This window comes from Ursus americanus, chromosome 2, assembly GCF_024610735.1.
Source record: "Ursus americanus isolate L20-20 chromosome 2, mUrsAme1.1.p, whole genome shotgun sequence".
Classification (NCBI taxonomy): Eukaryota; Metazoa; Chordata; class Mammalia; order Carnivora; family Ursidae; genus Ursus; species Ursus americanus.
The window spans coordinates 48,735,655-48,760,000 of NC_142128.1; the positions used below are offsets into that span (position 1 = coordinate 48,735,655).

The 24,346-nt window shown below is 46.3% G+C and overlaps 1 protein-coding gene across 6 annotated transcripts in view; it reads left to right on the forward strand.

Moving 5' to 3' along the window:
* The window catches only part of PBX1 (PBX homeobox 1), a 281,772-nt gene extending 259,371 nt beyond the window's left edge, over positions 1–22,401 (forward strand). For all 6 annotated transcript variants that reach the window (XM_045809683.2, XM_045809685.2, XM_087856031.1 and 3 more), the window contains one exon: positions 17,229–22,401. In XM_045809683.2, the coding sequence (XP_045665639.1) occupies positions 17,229–17,321 (93 nt within the window). In that variant the 3' untranslated portion in view covers positions 17,322–22,401. The remainder of the gene's footprint in view (positions 1–17,228) is intronic.
* Positions 22,402–24,346: the final 1,945 nt, after the last annotated feature.

Here is a 24,346-nt window from a genome sequence, read left to right on the forward strand (position 1 = left end):
AAATTAAAGAGAAATTTGTCTCCTTGAAAAGAGTCCCATCTGTGAGATGACAACAGTACATCATGCTGTTCTCACTGGGATTGGTATTTTATAGCACTCTGCCCCACTGGGCCCGGGTTTGGCCCTGCAGCCACACTCTCCTTGGGCGAGGAGCTGGTCAGATGTTCCACACTCAAGTCGATCCCGCCTTCTGCTCTATGAAGAAAAATTTCACAACCTCAAAAGGGCAGTTTGTTCTTGTAGTTGCTCCTGAAAGTGGCACGGCCCCTCTAGACCTCAGTAAATATTAAGCTAATTAAATCAGCTGAATTTAATTGTGGGAAACGTTGGCATCGATTTCTGCTGATGGCTTCTTGCCTTCTGGGAAGGAGTTCCATGTTCTTAGCTTGTTTTCAGATAACATGTTAGACCTCTGTCTTAGAAAATCCAATTGTTGTTTTAAAATTTGGTACTTTAAAAAAAATCTCTACTTACCCCTGACTCTGAGTTGGGAGAAATTCTTTTCCATATCTCTAAACACAGTGTTTCTATTCTCCAGTTTGACTGAGAAATAAGACAGAAGGCGGGACCAATTTGAGTCTGGAACAGCTGACCAGATAAGTAAATAAATGAATAAATGCTTTATTAAACAAACGTTTCTCGATGACCTTCTAATATCCATCGTGGGTCACACAGATGTCAGTAGGACATGGTTTGGCACTGGGTGGAGCCACAGAGTGCTAGAAAGGCTGGGAGTTATCTCATTCCATCCCTGCTTCTCGGAAACAGAAGGCCTATACCACCCAATATAGCCAAAATAATATTATTTTTTAAAGAATTTTGGGAATGGCCATTGTGAAAGGAATTTACATATGTAATCCTATTCCTATCAACTAAAAATGTGAATGACTTAGAAACATGGATTGACATTTGCAGTTCTTTTAGGAATTTTACAAGTAACCGTGCCAAAAACTAGTCTTTCCTTGTAGAAGCATGCTGTCCAAAAGAACTTTTTACACTGATGGAAATGTTCTATTTTAGTCCTGGCCAATAAGTTAACCATTAGCCACACATGGCTGCCGAGCACTTGAAATGTGACTAGTGTGACTGAAAAACCAAATTTGTAACTGTTTCTAATTTGAGTTAATTAGAATTTAAAGAGCCACACATGGTGAGTGGCCGCCATGTTGCACAGTGCCATTCTAGATGCCCTGCCAGCCATGTAGGGGCCACCAAACATGGGACGATCGCACTGATGCTGTGGCCATGCTGTGAAAACAAGCAAACTTCCTAACACAGACCACAGAGAAACACGCTTTCTGCCTAAATCAGCCTTTCCTAAAGTAAAGAGAACTCTTTATTAAAAATTAACTGTGTGCAGGAAGGTAACTGAGATTAGCATAATCGCATGCTTCAAACCATGAAAGAATATGGAGGAAGGTTTAAAATATAAATATATAAATGCCACAATTATTGTGGTTCTATTTGCAGTAATTGCCAACGCTGTCAGCCATTCATTCATCTAACCTAATAATTTTCAAGCCTAAGCCGGACATGTCTTTGAACTCATCTTGACCCCTTTCTTTACATCTAAAAACCGTTTGGAGCTTGTAAGAGGTCCCATCTCTGGTTCAGATTTCCCAGGTGCCCAGAGCCTTTGCTGGCAGCCACGGCTTAGCTATTCCCTCCCCCCTGACCTGCTAGCCTAGTCCAAGCGTGGCTGCGGATCAGCCTCATCCACATCGCCTGGGAGCTTGTGAGCAGGCCCCACCGAGACGGTTAAATCCGAGTCTGTGCTTTAGTCAGATCCCCTGGTGATTTCTAAGCACATTTGGTTTGAGAAGCTCTGTGCTAGTGAGAAGCACATTTAAACGCTGCTTAGGGCTTACCTAACAAGGAATTATGTGGTTTTGGGGGTTTTTTTTGTAGGAAGGGTACTACTTAAAAATTTTTTTCCAATGTTTTATTTTAAAATTTTTCCAACATATAGAAGAGTTGGGAGAATTTCACAGTGAAACCACTGCCTACCACCTACGTTCTGGCATCCATATTTCGTCCTACGTCTACCCATATCTGCGTCCTTCTGTCCTTTGCCAAGCCAGCTTGCTTTCCTGATGCATTTCAAAGTAAAATGTAAAAGTACATTGACAGGAGTCCAGGGTCACCTGAATAAACATTACTGGTATGTGTGTCATTAACTAGTATTCAATATTTGTTCACAGTTTTCTTTCTCTTCCAAAGTAAAATTTTACGCAGTTAAGTATACGGACGGTTAGGTGTACGTTTTCTTGAGTTTTGACCAACGTCATACAGTTGTGGAAAGTTTACTATCCTTCACCTCCTTGTGTCTGCCCGTCTCATAGTTTACAAAAATGAAAATGAAGGAAAAGGAAGGACAGAGCAAAAAGTTGTCCACAGAGTAATCTGTCCTTTTGTAAGCAGTCAGTTGTCCCCCCCACCCCCCACTGCCACTCACCCCCTCGCTCGATCTGAGAGCCAGACTGCTAGAAAGTCCGTTGCGTAGTGAGTCAGATGCTTTATTCTACACTGGCCTCCGGTTCTGACTTGAAATAACTGCTGTTAAAGGGACTTGTGTTCCCTTTGCCATAATAAGAACTTTTGAAATACATAAAAATAGACACTAATGATATTTAAAAATTAGAGTGGTTTTTGTCACTTAGAAGATATTACATCCTCCCTCTTTCATCTTCGTCTTCTCCCTTTTCTTCTCTAGTCCCCTTTAGCTTAAAGTCCAGTTCTGAAGCCTCTCCCCCAAATTATATAAACATATTATTTTTTAAAGCCACACACCTATCCAAAATTATACTTTGTTCCTCCTTAGAGAAGTGATCTGTCATGGGAGTGTGCAAGCCCATCTTCAGCCAACCCCTAGACTAAGGGGATAATCGAAGAGGGAGAGGTTCTAAGAAGAGACGCGCCAGGCCCGTCTCTGCCAGAGCTGGGAGTCATAGAGAGACCCCAGTGTCACTACTGAACACCGTGCCCTTTTCAAGGGGCAAGAGAACAAAGGCACAGATAACTCCATGTGGAAAGTTCTGAGGCAAACCTGAGCTTCTGTCAGTATCCACACTAAGAACACTAACTCATGACATTTAGCGTGTATCCTAATATAGTCCAGTGTTTGGGGTTTTTTTCTTTTTTTCTTTTTTTTTTTTTTTGGTAAGATTTATTTGAGAGAGAGTGTGCACAAGCAGGAGGGGCAGCAGGTGAGGGAGAGAGAGAATCTCCAGCAGACTCCCTGCTGAACACGGAGCCTGACGTGGGGCTTGATCTCATGACCACGAGATTGTGACCTGAGCCGAAATCAAGAGTTGGACGCTTAACTGAGCCACCCAGGCGTCCCCTACTCCAATGTTTTTATTAACACTCTCTTCCCCATTTTATGGATGAGAAAAACAGAGACTCAGAAATTAAGTAGTTTACTCAAGATTAAAGAGGCAGAAAGGCATAGAGCCACGATGTGGACCCAGCCAAGTCTGACTCCAAAGCCTCTGTTCTCTCCCTTTGTCCAGAGGGAGCCTTGAACATCTAGTTCTTGTGTTAAGTAAAGGGACTTGGTAAGAACCTTACACTAAGAGGATCCGTTATGTTTCCTGATAATAAATATTTTAGAGCCTGGCCGATAGGGAAAAGAACTGTGAGAACTCACGTAGGACTATTGCATTATGTATCCTTTTGGGGTGACATATACAATGCGTAAGACCAGTGGGTTCTCTTCTTAAAATTAAATCTAAGAATCACATAGAAAGCCCTTCCCTGGATATAGCCTACACTAACATCGCTGCTGTGTCCTGTTTGGTTAGCCAGCTTGGCCAAGGACCCAGTGATAAGACGAGAGAGAGCAGGAATTTTAGATCTGGTGTCTCCTCATGGAGAAATTAGTTGGTTCGTTAAAATACACAGCAAGGCTGTCTGAGGGGTCTCCATGTGAAGTCAAGAGAAATCTTTTTTAGTTTGGGGACAGTAAAATGGAAGAAGAGGAGAATTTTGCTTATTTACTTAATAGCTTACCCATGTGAAATAGTGGTTTTAGGGGGGGGAAGGTTAGAATTGAAGAAAGCGGGGTATCAACCACAGAAGTCACAGTTTCTCCCAGCCCAACCGAAGGGACCACCTCGCTTCGCTGGGCAGGACCTCTACTGAGATGGTCCCTCCTCTTTGTTGACACTGAACACTTGGCATTTTTAATCCATTAAAAGACTAAATGTAATGGGGCAGCTGGGTGACTCAGTAGGTTAAGTGGCCGACGCTTGGTTTCAGGGGTTTCAGCTCAGCTTGCGATCTCACCATCGTGAGGCTCTTCACTCAACACCAAGTCTGCATCAGATTCTCTCTCCTTCAGGGGCGCCTGGGTGGCACAGCGGTTGGGCGTCTGCCTTCGGCTCAGGGCGTGATCCCGGCGATCCGGGATCGAGCCCCACATCAGGCTCTTCCGCTGTGAGCCTGCTTCTTCCTCTCCCACTCCCCCTGCTTGTGTTCCCTCTCTCGCTGGCTGTCTCTATCTCTGTCGAATAAATAAAAATAAAATCTTTTAAAAAAAAAAAAAAAGATTCTCTCTCCTTCCAGCTCGCATGCTCCTGCTGTCTCTCTCAAATAAATAAATAAATAAATAAATAAATAAATAAATAAAATCTTTAAAAAACTAAATAAAAGAGTAAATGTAACACAATGCAAGGATAATATAGCATGAATAAAATTTTAAAAACTAAATATAAAAAAAAGAGTGACACATATTAAATATAAAAAAGCTAGGAAATGTGTCCACTGTACTTCCATAATAAACATTTTAGATAAAAAGAGCTGGGAGAGAAGAGAAATGGAATCTGGAAGAAAGAGTATACTAGTGAACTACGAGGAAGCAAAAAGGAGGATAAGAATGGCAGGAGGATGAGGAAATTGTGTGTAAAGCAGCAAAGTGAAGGTTAAAAGCAATTAGGACACACAATTACTAAACAGAAGAGTAAAAGCATAAAATAAGCTAGGGTGAATGGGTAAAATAAATAACATCAGCTAAGAACATACAAAGATTATAAAACAGATCAAGTAGTAATAAAATAAGGAAGTGGTATAAAGCAGTAAATTAAAGAACAATTAAAACACAATAAGGATAGAAAATTAACAGGCTAAAATGACATTTAATAATTGTATTAATAACTAACACTGACTTCTCGTGTGCTAGGCACTTTATATGCATTATCTTATTTAATTCAAGTTTCTTAAAACAATCGGGGCAGTTTTAAAACTGTCCAAAAACAAAAAAAACGTTCAGAGGGGGGTAAAACCAGGCATGAGAACAACAATAAAATTAAAGGTGAACAAAACAGACCTGCAGATATCCATTGGCATTCCTTGTCTGGTGTGATGATTTTTGCTGTTGAAGTTCACCAACTACCTAGCCTGGTGCTTCGCATCTAGACCATGGGTTCTGGAAGCTTCTGGTGCTGTACATGTCGGTTCTCTCCACATCTTGTCCTACTGAGCTTGGCCTTTCCTAGAGGCAATTCCTGGTGATTAAAATTCTTAAGCAATAGAATCCATAGCCCAGAACCCATGGTAATGGCAAGCATCTCACAATCCCACTCGGTTTATAAGATGTACTGCAGGATTGTCTTCTAGAAGTACTTCCTAGTCCCTGCAGACTGCACCTGCATAGTACCTAGCACGCTGGGTTGGAATAGGAGTCCTTTTCTGGTTGTTTTTACTTTCTTTCTAGGCCCCTTTGTTTTTGAACAGAAGGACCCTAGTTTTGTATCTCAGCCTTTAGTTCAGGCCTGGTACATAGTAGGTGCTTAATGCATGCTTTTTGGACTGAGCCCACTTGAACCTGTAGTCAAGAGCTTACTCTTTTCTTTCCTTTCCTTTTATTTTTTGCTAATTTATTTTTAAACCAGCAAGCCGACTTCTAGCTGGATTTTCTGCCTGCCTAGAACCCCTGCAAATGTACACATTGTCCAGAGAGGCTCTCCCACAAAAGAATGGATTTTTTCTTCTTCTTCTTTTTCTTTCCATTTATCACAGCTTGGTATGCGTCCTCTACCTCCAACTTCTGTTCCTCATACCCTACAATGTTCACCAACTTACACCCTAAGTCTTTTATGTGTAGATACTCAATGAGTAATGCTGCCCTTCCTTGTCTTTCCCTACGTTTTCCTGGAGCAGATGTTGTCTCTGTGGCCTTGAGCTCGATCTAGAGTTCATTCACTCCCTCATTCACTCGTTCGATCGGCAGGCATTTTCTTGGAATCTGTTATTACCCAGTTACTGCATTGGGCATGAGGGCAGGGAAAATAAAAAGGAGATTCTCCAGCAGCTCTGCATCTCATCTAAGCTGATTGCTGTGTTTCGCCGTCTTTGACCTTATTTTTTTGCGGCAAGGGAAAAACAACTGATTAACATTCTTTGCAGGTAGTATATTTTGAAGAGAGTTTGGAAATCATTTGCTAACTTTCTCTTCTCTAGGCTTCTCTTCTCTAGAGTCTCAGTTGCCTCCATCTAAGAAAGACCTCAGACCTGTATTTGACCATTGATTGCCCTGGATCGTTTTCCAGTGAGCTCTGGAGGTTGGCCACGACCTTTCAAACACACAAGACAAAGACCTAAATCAGATGTGGACTTTCCCGCCTACGCTTTGTCTAAATTCTACATTTACTTTTTATTTTCTGATTATAAATTAATATTTAACATAGAAAACGTGCAGAATTCAGGGAAATCACACAGAAGGAAGTTACTGCTAACTTTTTGCTCTCCAGCCTTCTAGCGTTCTGTGTGTAAGTGTGATTTGTGTGGGCGTAGAAGAGCTATGATCATATCGAACATATCATTTTGTCACCTACTTATTTTACTAAAAATATATTATGAATATTTTCCATATCATTAAACATTCTTCTCAAACATAACTTTAGTAACCGCACAGAAGCATGGTATAGGGAAAGTCCGTAATTTACTTAATCAGTCTCCACGGTGGAATACTTAAGCTGCTTTCTTGTTTTGGGGGTTGTTTGTTTTACTATTATTAAAAACACTATGGTAAACATCATAGTACAGAAAACTCAGTGCACATGTTCTGTTATTTCCTTGAATAAATTCCTAGAAATGAAATTGCTGGATTAAAGGCTATGAACTAGACTAAGGCTTTTGCGATGTAGGGCAAACGTATCTTCTGGCAACATGATCATTCCCACTTCCTCACTCTCAGGAATAGTGTCTTAGCAGTATTTTTAATCTTTGTCAACTATCAAACTATAAAATGGGTTCTCTTTTTTATTTTAATTTAATTTGTATCTCTTTGATTACTAGTGGGATTGAACGTTTTTCATGTGTTTGCTAGACTTCTATACGTATTCTTGAAATGTTCCTCTTTTCCTACTGATTTCTGAGAACTTTTATACAGTAAGGTTTACTCCATCCTACAGTTTGCCCACATGTAGACAATACAGAGAAAACTCTTATTTCTCAGTGTGGGAAAAGGTCTTATTCTGTCTGTTTCTGTAGAAAGTTCTCAGTATGAAAGGTGGATTTTTTTTATCCCAGGAAAACTAAAGGCAGGTCTGTAATACTGGCATTGATGTTTAAAAAAAAAAAATTAACCATGCAATCTGAATTCACTTAACATTTTCTGTATTTCTAGCCTATGAAAAAACTCAGGGCTGGAAAACAGAACCTAAGAGTTTTCTTTGAAAACCTGGAGGTACGTTCATCAATCAAAAATGTCCTTGACATTACCCTGTGCCAGAATTCAGGAGTTACCAAGTTTGTCCTTGGCTAGTTTGTAGCCAGGATGAAGAAAGCAAGCAACATACATTAACAAGCATTCTTAGTACTGTATGTAGGTCTAGAAAATGGTCTTCTGAGTGGCGTGATGTTTTCTGGTAGTTCGGCTGCTGTATCAGCGTCCTGGTATCTTCTTCGGCCACCTGTGAGGGAGCACATTCTTCTTTGCTGCTGAATTTTGACACCTCACAGGCACCGTTCCCCTCTGCCCTTCTCGCTCCACAGCAGAACGTGTACAGAAGAGCCAGGCCAGGCTCCCAAGCCCGCAGCACCAATGGAAGATTCCCCAGTGCAGAGGTTTCTGGGAGAATGTGGAAGGAAAACAAATGAAAATTTAAAAAAAAAAAAAAAAAAAAAAAACCACTGTGACACCTGGTTGAGAATCCCAGAGTAAGAGAGGCCATTCCCCAGCCTCCATGAAAGATCTCTGGGATGGTGGCACCTGAATTCTGAATTCTTAGGTCCATGGATAGTTTTTAAGCTCTTGCTCTCATTTGGTCGATAAATGGAATTCTCAAAACAGTATCCTCCCCTAAATAAATTAGTGCCCCATTCTAGCACATTCCCCTCAACATTCTCCGTCTGCATTCTCCCCGCAGCTTCCCACCGCATCCCCCCCTTCCCCACCCTTCTGTTAGCTGTAATGACCCTGCAAACACTAAATGGCATTTGAGTGCATTAAGCAGCAAACTCTCTGGTGACATAGCAATTATGACTCTGAAATAGATTTGGTGCGTCACGGAAGATAAGGGTTTTGAAAGTTTCTGTTGTGATTATAGCCTGTAACTCCCACAAATAATAGGCTTCAAAATAAGAGGCTGCCAGTGGAGCCTTTGTGGCTTTGTCTCAGTGATGGCACGTAAATTGCTATTAATGTCCTAAGTGTACTTGAATATGCCAGTCTTTGGGCTGTAGAGTTGGCTCAGTGTCTCTCTTTACGCGGCGTGTCATTGTTGGTCTGATAATCTGGGGTAATTGCTGTCTCTTGGATGGTCAGAAAAGTGCAAGGGGCTTTAGCTTCCTGTGTGATGGTAAATAGCCTTAAGGTCTACACCACACGTGTCATCTGTGTGTGTGTGTGTGTGTAGCTACCGTTCCTCGTTAAGGTGTGCATACAATCTCTGTGTGTGCCCTGAGTAAATAGTAGCCTTTCAGAAAAGCCAAAGCAAAATCAGAGGTTATAAAAATAAAATGAAGAATTTGGGGCTGTGTAGAATCAGCCAGTCGGATAATTTATACTGAGAGTTAAAAAAACAATACCCTTTGCTTGAATTATCCAGATTTAGCCCTATGCGTAAATACAATTTTCTGTTGCCTTATACATCTACTCTGAGTTCAAGCAGCACCTGTGCGTGTGCGTGTGTGCGTGTGTGTGCGTGTTTGTGCATTCTTTACGTGCTGTATTTTCTAAACGTGTGTGAGTTCTGTGTAAATATGGTAACGTCTGTGGAAATTGTGCCCGTTTATGAACACTGTGTATGGATGTGTGTAAGTGGATATGTGTTTTGGTTTGTGCAGGTCTGAGTGTAGAGGCTGTTTATTCAGATAGAAATACTTCGCTGCACTAAGGCACCTCTCTTTAGCTAAATCAGGCTGAGCTTATTTTCCTTTGACTCTGCAAAGTTAAAGAAGACAAATTTTAAGTTTTAACTGCCTGATGCACATTTCACCTACAGACTCCATACGTCTGTGGGACATGGAAACGTTATGTGTAACTGCCCGATTTGCCCAGCCATAAGCCTGGAAATGCACACTATGTCATATCCTGTGCAAACCGTGAAAGTTTCGACCGAACCGTCGTGTGTGCGTCCGAAGAGCCTTACACGGCAGTGTTCATTCTAGGGCTTCATCACAGATGAATTAGAAAAGGATGAAGCTAAGAAGGTGCCAAAATAGGTCTTGATCTCAGAGTTGACCTCTGTGTGCACTTCCGTCGTGTGGTGCTGGGCGCTGGCCCGGTGGCGCACCCTGACGATGTGGCAGTCGGTAGTCTTGCAGTTGGGTGTTGACTGTCACCCGTTGGACAGCAGCGAGAGCGTGTGCCAGATAAGGTTGGAGACCGTGACTGGGCAGAGAGAGTTCGTGTTCGTACCAAGTGGATGAATGTCAGATTCGCTGTACAGGTCTTAGAGCAGGACTCTGCATTTCCAGTTACGGTAACTTAGTACCAGCTAACAAGATGGCACCACGCACGGTGGTGTCTCGGAAGTATAACCCCAGGGGACGAGGGTTTGTCTTGTCCAAAACCAAGTTTGGTGAGGTGGATTGAGGCATAGGAGTGGGAGATACTGGAATCCCCTAAAAGACTTTTCTGAGGCCGGCCTTGTGGTTCATAGGTTCTAGCATCTTCCTAAACAGCACGAAGATTCCCTGAAGGTGAACTGCAGCCATGAGTCCCCTGCCTTCAGCCCTAAGCCGTGCTCTGCATGCGGTGCCCACACGGTCACACGGCCTGACCTTTCGAAACTTGGAAAGTCCAAAAGCGGTGGCACCCAGCAGGGACTGAGTCTGGCAAATTCTAGTTCCTGAGTCCGGCAAATTCTAGTTCCTGAGTCCTAGTTTCCTCACCTGAGAAGTAGGACTAGGAGCTCCCACTGGGTTCATACACCATTATGCACTCATCGACCAAAGTCAGAGACTTACAGCACAAGCTCTAGAGAACGGCGCAGTAAGGATGGGCGCCGGCCGCCCGATGGCCATGTCGTCCCGGGTCGGGGCACCGGGGAGGCTTTCAAAGCATTCGTCTCCCTATCTGTTCAGCTCAAGTACTTCACTGAGCAGCCCTCTCTGAGACGTGATCCTTGTCCTCTCCTGGCCTGTGGCTGAATGATTTATCATCTCGTTGAGAGTCCAGACGAAAGCACGTGGCCTGAAGCCTTAGCATGATTGAGCCCTGCCACCCTCCGGCCCCATCTTGCCGCCCTGGCTACTCCACTCCTCGTTCCATTGCTTCTGGCCTTCCCTGAGGTCCTTGGAGCCTTTGGCAAGGATTCACCTTCGGCCCAGGGGGCCTCTTGCCCCACTGTTTACTTGTCTATTTTGGGATCACCTCTAGGCTGACTTTCCAGAAGCCCAACCACAGTGAGGTCCCTATTGTACTCTCCTGGCCCTTCCCACCATCTAGCATCTACATTTGTTCTTTTGATGATTTATCAGATGTCTCGTTTCCCACAAGGCAGTAAGCTCCAGGAGAGAGCAGAGGTCAGAGTTTTTTTAAAAAGGTGCCGTATCTACCACAAGGTGACACTGGATACTTATCTGTGGAATTCGGAGTTAAAGATGGCAGTGAGTAAGACCTGTGCTCACATAGGTATTTAAGTAAATAAGTAAGTAGGTAAATGCTGCACCTGGTTAGATGTCAGCCTGAAGGGTCACAAAGTCAGGGGTCCTGGCATTTAGGGAAGTGGGTGCTGGTGTGTCTTGAAGGAGGAAGGAGGCGGCTTTCGGGCCAGGCCGTGGACAGTGACGTGGATTTCTAGCGGCCAAAGGACAGGGCAAGAGAAGGCGCAGAGCCTCTCGCTGGGCTTCGCTGTAGGGTAGGAAGGAGTCTTGCTTTGGCAGCGGGAATCTCCTGTGTCCTGGCAGCAGCTTACACGCCTGAAGTCGTGGTTAACCGGGGCACCCGTTCTCTACAGCAATGGCTGCTTCTCTGCTGATATGTCTTCACATACAGACCTTCGGAGCAAAGTCTCAGGAGGCTGTGGCAGAAGTAGACTAGAAAGGGACATGGTGGTGGGACGTGGCTGTAAGGTCACCAGGGACTGGCCTAGTGGCAGGTGGCCCACCACCGAGAGGCGCCCACAGCCGTCGGGGGACCCTGGAAACGGGGGTTCCAGAGCCAGCAGCACGTGACAGACTTCAGGGAAACATGGTGGCAGGTCGCAGATGGCGAGCTGAGGTTCCAGAGCAGGGTTCGCACTGCAGGAGCAAGTCACCCTGTCGGTCTCGGCTGAACTGTAAGAAGTAGCAGCCAATGAGGCAGAGGCACATGGACCTGGGGGAGGTGGCGTTGCCGCAGCAGAGACACGCCTGTGCGAAGATACGGGACGAAAGGGCAAAGCAGGACACGTAGCAACACTGATTCTGCGTTGCCTGTGATACCAGAGGAAGCCAGAATAAAATATTTTGGGGGTTGAGTATAGATCTTAATCCCAAATGGAGCTGCCCGCGTCTAGCAGGCACGTGACCAACTTACACTAAAAAGTTCCCTGTTGTTCATCTAAAATTCAGGGCATGTCCTGTGTTTTTTCTGGCAAGTCCAATCCCAGATCCCAGGGTAGAAGCTGCATCAGCCTGTGGGTCTCCACCTGGGGGAGGGGACAGTGGGCAAAGTCCCCACAGGCCACGCAGGGATGGCGTCTCTTCCACACATTTCCGTGATTCCCACTGAGGAGGTGACCAGAAGACTGTTCTGGACGCAGGGACAATGATACCTTCCTCCTCCTCCCCGTGCCCCAAGGAGAGCACTCCTTACGGAGGCGGTATGCAGAGCCGCGGAGCTGCAGTGGAACAGTGTAAAGGTGACTCGTCCTTCCCTGGTTGGGATGAGCGCGGAAGGACAGGCCTCCTCGGCGCTGCCTCTGCTTTGGCGCTCGAGTATGTTCTAGGTGTACACAGCTCTTCGCACGTGGTCACGCTGCACTGTGGCCGTCACGGGTCTGATACCGTGGATCTCTCCAGACCCACAATGGAGCACGAGGGTTGTAGTGCCACTGAGTGTTATTTACTTCTTCGTGTGTCCCCCCAAGAGACATTTATTAAAACCTGTGCTGCCCCAGGTCCTGTGGTAGGTGCTCTGGAAACAGGTAAGTCCCGCGGCCCTGCTGTTATGGGCTGGTAGGTGAGACAGGCACGTGAAGGAACAGATGCAGTATGTTGCCAGGGGGACAGATAGGGGCACAAGGGTGCTTCCCCTCAATCTTGAAAACGAGCCCACGTGTGAGTGGCACGTGGTTGGGTGAGGCGACTGTTCCAGGAGACAGCAGCAGGCAAGAAGTGACGGCTCTGTTAGGGGAATTGCTCAGGAGCCTGGTGTGGCTGAAGTATTAGGCACGAGCGTTGGGTTGGGGAGTGAGCAAGATCAAGGACATGGGGGGCCCGCCGAGGACATGGAACCTTATCTTGAGGCGGGTGGGAAGCCGTCAAAGGTTGAACAGGGAGACCAGAAATACATTTTGCAAAGCCGGCTCCGGGGGCAGCTGGAGACGGGACTGGAGGTTGTGGGACGGGGCATGAGTCTGCTGACGCTGTCAGACTTTGCAGGGAAATGTTGACTCTTTTGTCCCTGAGGGGACTTTCCAGCAGCATCGCTCGGCCTCTGCGCGTCTTGTGCTAAACTCTCACGGTATAGTCTTGGGGGAAAGTGTGTGCATATCAGGAAAGCCTAGCTCTTCCATCTTCCTGGAAAAGTGGTGGATCTCGGAGGTGACCCCACTGGGTGAGCTGAGGTCTCCCCGATCAGTAGTGGTTGTGTGTGTGTGGGTGTGTGTGTGCGCACACTCAGCTGCACTTGGTGCTGACGTCAGCCACTTCGTGGCACCTCAGCGCATTTCGTAAATAGTCGTTTCGTTCTGAAATATTTTGTTCCCAAGTACCTTTTTCTTTGATTTGGGTTTGGAAGTCCAGGTTTTCTTACCTAGGAACCCGGCTGCATGTGACCCTAATTTTATATCGTATCAGCTGCCTTCTCCCTTAGGTCCCACGATGAGCCTGCCACCGGCTTGGGCGTCCTCTGGTGGAATGGAATGTGAGATCAGGTCTCGCTTCCAGCCTCTGCGGGCCACAGAATTACCTGCAGGACTAGGTGCAAATGTAAACACTCTTCCATTAGGGATGTTCGTGGAGATAATGGGGATACACTCGGTTTTGCAGGATTCACCTTCCCTGTAAGGCCTCCTAGGCGTTTCCAGCGTCAGCATTTTGAAGGGAGCGTGTCTGTTACAACGGGGACTTTGCATCGCAGAGTGAAGGCAGAAGTTGGGGTGCAGAAGAAAAATAAAAACAAGTCTTGTTTCTCGCCACCCCGATGCAGTTGCTAATGAGACCATCCTCCAGGACGCTCCCAGCTCCCGCCCCAGAGATAAATAAACCCACAAAGGCGGAGTTTCCTACTTAATATGCACCCACAGTCAGGAAGCGGGAAGCAATCACTCCCCAGGGTTAAGGCACCAGTAAGCGAGGTCAGCTGTTTCCCAAGACGGAGCAGCCTTCCAACGGCTGGTGTTCAAGCTGCACGGCGGAGCTGAAGCAGCCAGAGTGATTTACGGGAGACCCGTTACGTGGGGCTTGCTCGCCGTGTCTGATCGCGGAGCAGCAAGGGCAGCCGACCCCGTGCCAGGGTCTAGAGCACCCCCAAAGAAAGGGATTCTCCAGCCCGTGCTGGGGTTGGACATGCGTATTCCAGAAAGGGCTGGTAGTCCTCTAACTTGAAACCCAGAGGCCCCAGTGGCCTGAATGTGGCTAGAAGTAGGGGGGTCATTGCTGGGATAGCCTGGGGGAGGAGGGGCAGCCCTCTCAGTGCTCCTGGGTCCCGGGGGGCGGGGTGTTACGGGAATACGGGACTTCAGTGTTAACAAGGGGTCGGGGGTCCTGGGCACACTGGGACAGTTGGTCGCCCACTCTGGTGTGTGTGTGTGTGTGTGTGTGTGTGTGTGTGTGTGTGTGTAGGTAGAGTGGGAGTGGAAGAAAAGGCAGCTAAAGAGATTGATTTTATTTATTTGTTTTTAGTAGAAGGTCTTCTGTATTCTCCTTCACCAGGCCAATTAGCATAATTAAAATGCCAGTTTTGATATCAGCTTGAACGAATTCCTGTCCCGACCATCTGTGAGTTCCCTGTACCCTCTGGCACCGTGTGCGCTGGTCTGAGAAAACAAAACTTTCTCAGATGTCTCCTGTTCGAGTAATTTCATCTCAGACAGGAATCGCAAGGAGTCTCCTGGCGTCTTCTGGGCCGCGTGGAATCTTGCCGGTTCCCTCCTAATGAGACGCCCCAGGGTTCGTTCTCTTGACGAACGGCTTTATTCTGGGGCACCACTCATGGTTGCTTTAATGAAGTTGAACGTGGCTAAGTAATGGTAAGAGTGGTGCCTCAGGAGCGAGGTCGTGAACCTCCTTTGCGCCTCGGACGCTGCGGCCTCCCTGAGTTTCCGCGTCCACCTGCCTCCCAGCGGCTCGCACCTAAGATACGGGCGTTGTTTCGTCTTGTGCCAGCACTTTACTCCGCATCAGGACCGCGGGCACCGCGGCTGGCTGCTGACGTACGGGCCCACCTGTGGCTCTGGTAGACACGCACATACAAAAAAGGACTATTAGGACACACAGGTATCAAAGTACGAGCAGCTAACGGTCTTGGAGTGGTAGGGTTACGCGTGGTGTCCATTGCGTGGTTCGTGCTTTTTCTCTGTTCCAAATATTACATTGCATATGGAATTGCAAATATTCTCTTTGAAAATATTGTGTGAGTTTATAACTTTTATAATCAGAAAAAATAAATGACATGAAGGGATTTTCTTTGGGGTAAAATAAATATAATTGCTCTTCCCCATCTGCCTAAAATGGCACGAGGAGGCATGTTCTTGGTTGGGAAGGGAGACCAAGCTCCTGTCACTCCCGTGATCCGCCTGCATTAGGACACGGAATTAATTCTGTTCTTGATTCTGATCAAACTACAGAGTCTTGGCCCCAGAAAGATAGGAAAGAACGAATTGTTGTAAAAGAAAGATTTCCCATTTCCCCCTCATTGTTCCCCTTCTGGTCCCTCACCAACAGCAGGAGAAACGTGCTGGGCAGGGAGAGGGGGCAGGAGGAGCGACCGGACTTGGTCAGGCGATGGATCTTTGGAGTTTTGAGCAATGATTCATGGATCCCCGATTGAGGTGGAATGCCCTTGGCATTGCCCGGGATGACCCTTCGTGCTCTTGGTATCCAGACCTGCTCTTTAGTGAAGCGTGGGGGAAAAGACCTCTCCTCATGCAGAGGTAACCAGTGGGAGCTGCAATGAATTCAGCACCTGGCTTTCCTGGGAAAATTGGAGCATCATTTGGGTGAGCCAGTGGGGAAAAAAAAAGCCAAGTGGATGAGAAGGGCAGAGAAAAAGGAGCCTAGATTTAGAGGTTCAGAAGCCTGTGTGTCTCAGTCATAAACCAGAACCTGCTTTTCTCTCTCACACCTCTGCTTTCTTATGAATGAGCCATGAACACAGGTTTGCCGGCACCTGGGTGTCAAGCAGGTGCCTCAGGAGTACCATGGATTATGCTAGACTAGAAGCTGTGGTCCCTCCCAAATGTGGTGTTAGTACCTGCCCCGTGTACCCCAAGTATTTCAGGGAAGAAAATGAGTGGAGAGTACTGTAGGAAATAATTCACCAAGAATGCCTAAGACCTGCTCTATTCAACATGAACATTTGCAGAGGTGAGGTGTACGAACTTCAAAGGAATCCGGCAATTAGGGGAAAAAAGGCAGTTTAGCATACTTCTGTTTCGATGCTTTAAAATACATAAACAATCATGAATGATGTATCGTTCTTCAACTATTTTTATGGTGGGATATTTTTGGCCAGGGGTGTTCATTAAAACAAATCCTTTTAGAACAATCCCATTGTTTGGATGCTTCTGGATTTAGAATCTTAGAAAAATGATCTATAAATGGAGATCATGCTTACAGCTTCCTGCCACCACCTCTCTAGATATATTTATGCAGACCAGCCCTTAGTCTACCTCTGTTTCACCTGTTTGATTCACCTGAATCACCCTCTGTACTTTTCAAGGCTCGCCTCAAAGAGTACCCCTTCCCTGATGCGTTTCCTGATGCTCCGACAAGATGGGATGTTGCCTTCATCTGAACTGTCATAACAATGGGGCGGTACCATTTATTAGGCTCTGCCTTGAATTATAGTTCATTCATATGCGTGTCTTATCCCCCTCCTTGAGGACATGAACTGTCTCTCGCTCATCATTATATACTCAGGAGCAAGTAGTACAGAACCTTGCATAGAACGGATGCCTGGAATCCAGGAACATATGGATCATGCAGGGAAAGGCCTTAGAAAGCACGTGGACAACCTTTTTATTTTTCTAAAGGGGAATCCAAGGCCAAAGAGGTGGAAGTGTTTCGCCAGAGTCAACAGCTAGTCCTTGCCAGACTCAGAACTAGAACTTGGGTCCCTTGACCTGTCATTTCACTAGAGCACACACAATGGTCATCCGACAGCTTAGACTGACTCTAAGTATCTTTGAGAAGTGGGAGGTAGTAACTTTGTGTCCAGAGGCTCACTGGGAGGACCCATACTCATCTGAGGACGGAGGGAGTATCATCAACCATAAGAACAGCTGCCCAGCCGAGTAGTGTCCCCACGTGCCAGGCACTGTGCTGTGCCCATTACACAAGTTGCCTTGTTATTGTCTGCTCAAAATGGCCACGCGATCTCAGAGGACTGACTTCTCTCCCTTTTTCCCTTCTAGGCTAATGGAGGTTGGCAGGATGCTACTACCCCTTCATCAGTGACCTCCCCTACAGAAGGCCCTGGCAGTGTTCACTCTGATACCTCCAACTGATCTCCCAGCAGTCGCATCCCGGCTGACCCTGTGCCCCAGTCGGGACAGGGCCAGGAGGGAGGGTTTCTCTCCCAACGCTGAAGCGGTCAGACTGGAGGTCGAAGCAATCAGCAAACACAATAAGAGTCTCCTTCTCTTCTCTTCTTTGGGATGCTATTTCAGCCAATCTGGACACTTCTTTATACTCTCTTCCCTTTTTTTCTGGGTAGAAGCCACCCTTCCCTGCCTCCAGCTGTCAGCCTGGTGTCCGCCATCTTTCCTGCCCCCCCCACCCCGTCCTATACTCCCTGGGTCCCTGCCTTCTATGACATCACAGAAGGATATTTTCAACAATTAGAGGAATTTAAAGAGGAAAGAAAATACAAAGAAAATAATAAACGTGTTTGTATGTTTTCATGCTGGTGGTTTGAGGAGCCAAATTTACCTCACTTGGATCCCCCGCCCCCTCTGTTAACAGGCAGCCCTTCTCGTTTCTCTTCTTACTCTCACTACCTCTTAGCAGGAATGCGCCACGTTGCCCCACTCATTCCAGGCCCCCTGCCTCCTCTTGCTCTTCCCTCCCTGGGCCTGTTCTGCTTAGAACACTTCCTCCTCTCCCTCCCCAGCCCCAGCTGTGCCCCGGGGACCGCTGTAGCTGGGCTTCTAAAGGTGCCACGTTTTCCGGTCTCAGCTCCACGAGGTTGATTCCCAGGCAGGAAGTCGAGCAGCAGGGGGGACGTAAGCAGCAAGAAGGGCAGAATTGGAGGCTTCCTCCTCCTCCTCCTCCTAACAGCTCTTGGTTTCAGAGGCAGTCTTTGGAGACCACGCATCACTTAGTAAGCAATGTCCAGAACCTACTATAAAGCCAGATCTGAGTGGGCATGGTGATGAATGAACCACTAAGGAGTAGAAGGTTCTTATCCTGCACCCCTTCAACTAAACCTTCACACACACACACCCCATGCGTGCATGTACACCCAGGCACATGTCAGCACATGCATGGCCTCACACGTTCATTTTCTCCCAATCGGTCACATGCCACATGCAAAGACCCACATTAGCAACCACAGCAGTTTGCCTCATGAGCCCAAGAGAGGGGATAAGCAGCGCTGAGCGAAGGTCACCGACACAGAGAAATAGCATGTGCCTGGGGCTTCCAGGACCTGCAGCCCCCAGCATGCACACACACCAGAAAGACACCCACAGGGCTTGAGCGTGACAGTGGCCAGCTTTGCCACACACGCTGTTCCTGTTCCCGCCACGTCTGGAGCGCTCAGGGAACCATGCGCAGGACTTAACGATGTCTGTAATGGATTTGGTTCTGTTCTGGTTTTGTTTTTATATTGGGGGCGTTGCATTAATTATCCAGAGTGCTAACATGGCACCGCATTCTTATTCTGGAGGGGTTGAAGAACACGGCTTAGGCAGATTTTGCTAGACCTGGGAGCATTGGGGAAAGGGGAGGTCATGTTTTCAGTGACATTGTCACAGTGACTTTCATTCCCTGAGGATATCTGAGAGGAGAGTATGTACTAGAAAGCTATTCTGTTGTGTCACCTGAGCTTACATTCTTCTAACCAGCTGTGCCAGCGATAAAGATGGTGGCTCTGTAGCCTGAGTGGGAGGTGGTCACATCTCTCAGTGCCTCATCTTCTTCATCTGTAAAATGGGGATTCTGATGCCTGGCTTACCAAGAGGCTTGCGAGAGACTGTAGACGTTGATTTCATTCATAGCCCGTCTGTAAATGGGAAGTCAGGGGAAGTGTCATCCCTGAAATTGGTTCGTGCCATGGAGGGGCAACACGTGGTTTTCCTGTTCCAACTTCTGGTTACCGTCAATACCCTGATGTCACTGCCGTGATGACAAAGAGAAGAAGGGGTATTGTTGTTGCTTTTTTGTTTGTTTTGGTCTGTTTGGTTTCATAGACTAGAGATGAGCCTCCAAACTAGAAAAATAGGACCCAGTTCTCTTAGTTTGTACTTGAATCCAGTACGTGGCCTTGTAAGTACTTAGCCCCCTGTCACATCTACTCTGCTTGAGAGGCCTGTGGGAGAGAGAGAAGACCCTGAGGGGTGAGGATGGCCTGCTGATGAGGTCATGGAAATCATGCATAGCGCTACAGTAATGAATAGAAATTGCTCCTGTGTATATGTTGGGGAGAGGGGTTACCTAAGAAACAGGAAGGTGTGTGAATTTGAAGGAAAAGCAAAAAGTAAATCTTTGGCAAGATGGAATTACACCTTGATGACTGAGAGCAGTGGAAAGACTACTGACCCGTGCCCCAGTCAGGACAGAGCTCGGTAGAGGGGCTTCCTGGCAGGAGCCATCTTGTGACAACTCCGTAGTCGTAGAGCCAGTGGAGAACCTTGCTCAGTGCCAGGGAGCTGAACTACCCACGCAGGAGTACGGCTGGATCACATGCCTGACTGCGCAAAGTACAGAAGAGACCCGGAAGGGTTCTCTTGGCAACAGGAAGAAGGATTCCAGATTTGGGTTGAATGATTGCCATTTTAAGTTGATGAAACAGATCAGAGCAGAGCTCCATTTGCACAGTTTCTCTCCCTGCAGGAGTTTGCACTGATTCTCACCTCTCCTGGCATCTTCCCCGCTCAGACCTCTCTGTGCCACAGTTTCCCACCACCTCCCCCCCCATGCCCATCATCACGTCCAACATGGCAGCCACCAGATCCGCCGACAGTGAGCAAAGCATGGGAACTCTGGCAGCAGAAGGAAGGGGATGGAAAGAGCGTGCCTCTGGAAATACAGCTCCCTGGGAATTCATATTAGGTCAATCCTACAGATACCAAAACGTGCCCCAGGACTCCTATATTTTCTAATGGGAGTGGGAGCACTCCGTTGTCCCTGGCAGCCGGTTTCCCCTGAGTAATACTAGCCCTTGGGATTGCCCACCTTAGAACTCTCCATCTCATCCTCCTTTTCACCCCTAACTCCTCCCCCTGGCGTGGAATTGGCGCCTGTGCAGTACTTTTGCCGAGCGGTACCTTCCTTACGTTGATTTTTTTTTTTTAATTTTGCTGTGGTGGTGGTTCTTTATTTCCTGGTTGCCTTCTCTCACATACCTTCCCCCCCTTTCCTTCTGAGTTTTATTTTTCTGCCCAGAAAAACCTGACTTCGATACCAAAAAAGATGAAACTACAGAAACTCAAATTTAAAAAAAACTTAAAAAAATACAAAAAAAAACTCAACAATTCTTTCAGCTTTATTAACATTTTCCATTGTTTCTTGCGACTTGTGTCTCGTTCTTTGTAGTATTGATGATGAACATTTGATAATGAATGTTCTTGTATATTCAGATAAAGAAAAAAAAAACCAAAAAAGCGGTCTGAATTTAATAGTGTTTATAATAAAAATTTTAAAAATGACCCTCATAGCACGCAAAACAGGATGGGGGCTCCCCCTCTTCTTTCTGTGACAATACACATCATTCCTGCCTTTGTTTTTAACACCAAACTACCTACATTAATCATTTCCCCCATTTTTCTTTTATTTTCTTGCATTTGTGAATTAGTTCAAGAATGCTAGAAAAGTGTCGAGTTGTGCACATTCATTTCCTGTTTCACAATGTTTAAAAGTGACAGTAATTCATTTTGTAAACTAAAAAAAAAAAAAAAAGGTTGGGATAGTGAGCATAATAGGTACAACCTAACACGTTATGTTTATTAACTTTGAGACCCAGAAATAAATTCTTTTCTTTCTTTATTCCTGCTCTTTAAAATATAAAAAAAAAAATTATGTTTTGTGTTATTTTTGGTTGTTTTATTGGGGGGGCTTTTTTTTTAATTGTCAGGATTATGATCTTGCTGTTTTATTCCTTACGAGGTGATGTGAAAAGACGACATTTATAGAGTAGCCGGTTTCCTTGTCCTTCCACTTCGCTCCAGAATCCAGTTGACTTCAAAGACAAAGCTGAAGCCCATGCAGATATCTGTCACTCACCTGCATTTCCAGAGGGTACGGCGCTCCTGCAGTCCCTGAGAAAAAACAGGGACCTGGGCTCTCCTTTTGGCCCTTTAAAATTTCAAGGAATCGGTCCAGGAGACCTTCAATATGGTAGGGAGAGACTTTTTGCCTTTGTTGACTGAATGTCACAACGAAGTGCTTTCTTTTCTTTCTTCTTGATTAATAACAACAGTCCAGGAGCCCTCTTAGAACTAGAGAGGATTTTTTTCTTCCAGAAGCATCCTGCAGGAATTCCTGGTGTGATGGGCCACAGGCTACATAGACTAGATCCGGGAAGCCGTCCCTGGGGTCAGTCGGGCTGCTGATCCCTTGAGTCCTGATTTTGGATGAAGAGTCAAGAAACTGAGCGTGACTCAGTGCTCTCCTTTTAATGCTGAGAGGTGAAGTTTGATGCCTGGACAGCATACCTCTTACTAGCCTCTGATTTAGGGGGCTGTTTAAAAGCAAATGGTTAAACTGGCTTGATTTGGAATGTTTTTATTAGTCATAGGAGAAAAGAAAGCAGTATTCTCTGGAAGAAGCTTATTTTAAACATCGTTCATTCAACAAATGATTGAGTGTCCAGAAAGCACCTAGAACATCAGCAAGAAAAGTGAAGGCAACAATGCGGACTGTGGAACAGAGCGTCGCAGGTGTTTCTGCCCAGACACCTGCACACCTGTGCCGGAGTCAACAAAATCATGACGAGCTTTTCACATCACCTTTATGGTTTCAACACCCAGCTCAAAGCTTTCTGGAATCTTTTATTTTTTGTAAACTTTTTTTTTTCCTTTTGTTAAAATTAATAAAACATTCAATGTTTTCCCGCTTTTCTCCCTTATTACTTCCTTTCTTTCCACTTATTTTGAAGTGCTTTCCTTTGGTTGTTGGTTTTACTCTCCCGCTCCCCTCCCCTGTTCTTATTACTCAGAGTATAAACCTGCAAAGTTCTGCTCTGTTTTGGTTTTGAAAGTTTAAGCTTTTCTGCTTCTGTGAGAGCACAGGCTTCTGTCCCTTTTGATTCCAACTGACCTTTTGTGTTCTCTAATGATACTAACACGGTGTAGGTTTTACAGTCTCCGAATTTGTACTGGTAATGCATATTCCAAATAAATAGTTTCTTTTGTTGCAAAAAATATATATCCTTGTATTTTGTGTAAATTTCTTCTCTTACGTGCTGGAACCTTGGCTTCCCCCAAACTAGGGCTGCATTAGTGTGGATTATGGTTTACTCTGTGGCCCTGATCACTGTAAAGCCTACATACTGGGGCGGGGGGTGACCTCATGAGTCACCGACCTCACCCATGAAGTAAGAAGGGAGGATGGGAAGAAGTATGGGGGGATCTTTTATGGGCAATTATTGGCTGTGCTGCAGGCAGGCAGGGCACCCCATCGTGTGTGCTTGCCAAAGACTGGCTGCCCCTGACCAGACACCCGTTAAAAAAAAATACCAGGGAGATTTTTCCATAAGAAATGCTAAGTTTTTAAGTCACAGCTGTTTGCCCAGTGGTTCCCCTTTCCTTCTCTTTGTCTGCTGGGATCTGGTCATAAGGAAAATCCTGGTACTCAAGAGGTGGTTCAGAGGAAGGACTCTGGGTTGTGAATAATACTCCGTTGTAGGCTCTCCGAGGTATGCTAGGTGTTAGTCCCGTAGATCGGCACACCTACCATGTGTTACGTCTACCATCCCATGTAAGCATCGCCCCCCCATTCTTTGCACTCATACTGTGCCCCTGACCTTTGAGTTATGGTCCGTTACAGTGTTTGGAGTCCCAGCCATGAACACCATCTTCCCATCCATGTGAAGGATGGAACTGATCTGGTATTTTGTGTCCCCCCTCCAGGGACATCACGTGGACTGTTTCTCATTTCCATGCCCTAAGTCTCCAGAGCCCCAGTGAGGCAGGCTTGTGTTGATGTATTGAATGAACTAATCACTCACTTTCTCATCCCGATTGTGATTCTAATCAATAGAAAGTAGATCAAAGGGATGGAGAGTCAGGGAGGATCAAATGATCATTGTTATTAATGGACAAGCTAAGAGCCCAATGGCCGCAAGAGCATAAGGCTCCCTGCTCCTGTTGACTTGGAGAACATCGCCAGCGGCCAAAATGGAGGCTCGTGTTCCCTCTTCAAGCCTGGACGCTGGAACACGCTTGTGGGAAGTGTGTGTATGCCGGGCACGCTCAGACTGCTTCCTTTTCGAGTTGCATAAGAAACTGTGGCCCTGACTCTGCCCGTTAGTTTACTACTTGGAGTGATAGTAAACTGTTGTAACAAATAGACCAAACACGTGTGAGGCCTCGCATTCAATACAGTCAGTTTCTTACTTGGGTAACAGCCTAAGGCCAGCGTTCCTGGTCGGGGTGCCTCTTCTCAGTGCAGGAATTCCGACTCCAGCTCCCTCCACTCTGCGGCTCCCGCATCCAGCTGCCAGAAGGGAAGGTAGGAAGAAGGCTCACTGCTCCGCACAGCCTTTGACTGAGACCTCCCTACACCCATATTCTTAAGTGCAAGTGGTCCCTGGCTAGCCAGGCCACACACGAACTTTTCGGACAGTTGGTCGTCTGTGTGAACAGCTAGTGACCAAATTGATAAGTGAGAGCAAAAGACAAACCTGCCTGCCTGTTTCACCGCTCCAGGCACACTCCCGTAAGGACATTTCCAGTCAACCTCCCAGATTTGGCTTTGTGACTCGTCAGTGGGGAAGACAACCTGTCCCCCCCCCCGCCAGAGGGGGCCCCATGTCCATTGCTGGCTGGAAGGGGCAAGTCTGGTGGCCAGCTGTCTCTTTGAAGACTACAGGTCTGAAGCCTTAAAATCACAAAATCTGATAAGCTCACTGCCCTCCACCCGCCCCCCACTGGTTTCTGCGTCCTTATCCTCAAAGACTTATGCCACTTGCCCAATTAAAAAAAAAAAAAAAAAGACATGTAGCAAATGCCAATGTTCCGAGCGCCGTTTGTTATCCACAATACAGCTTCTGGAAACATCTGGCGTAGGGAGTGCCTCTGGAGCTCAGTGTTAAGAAATGATGCCATGAGTCCAGAAGATGTTTTAGGCTGGATCTTGGAACTGGAGGCCT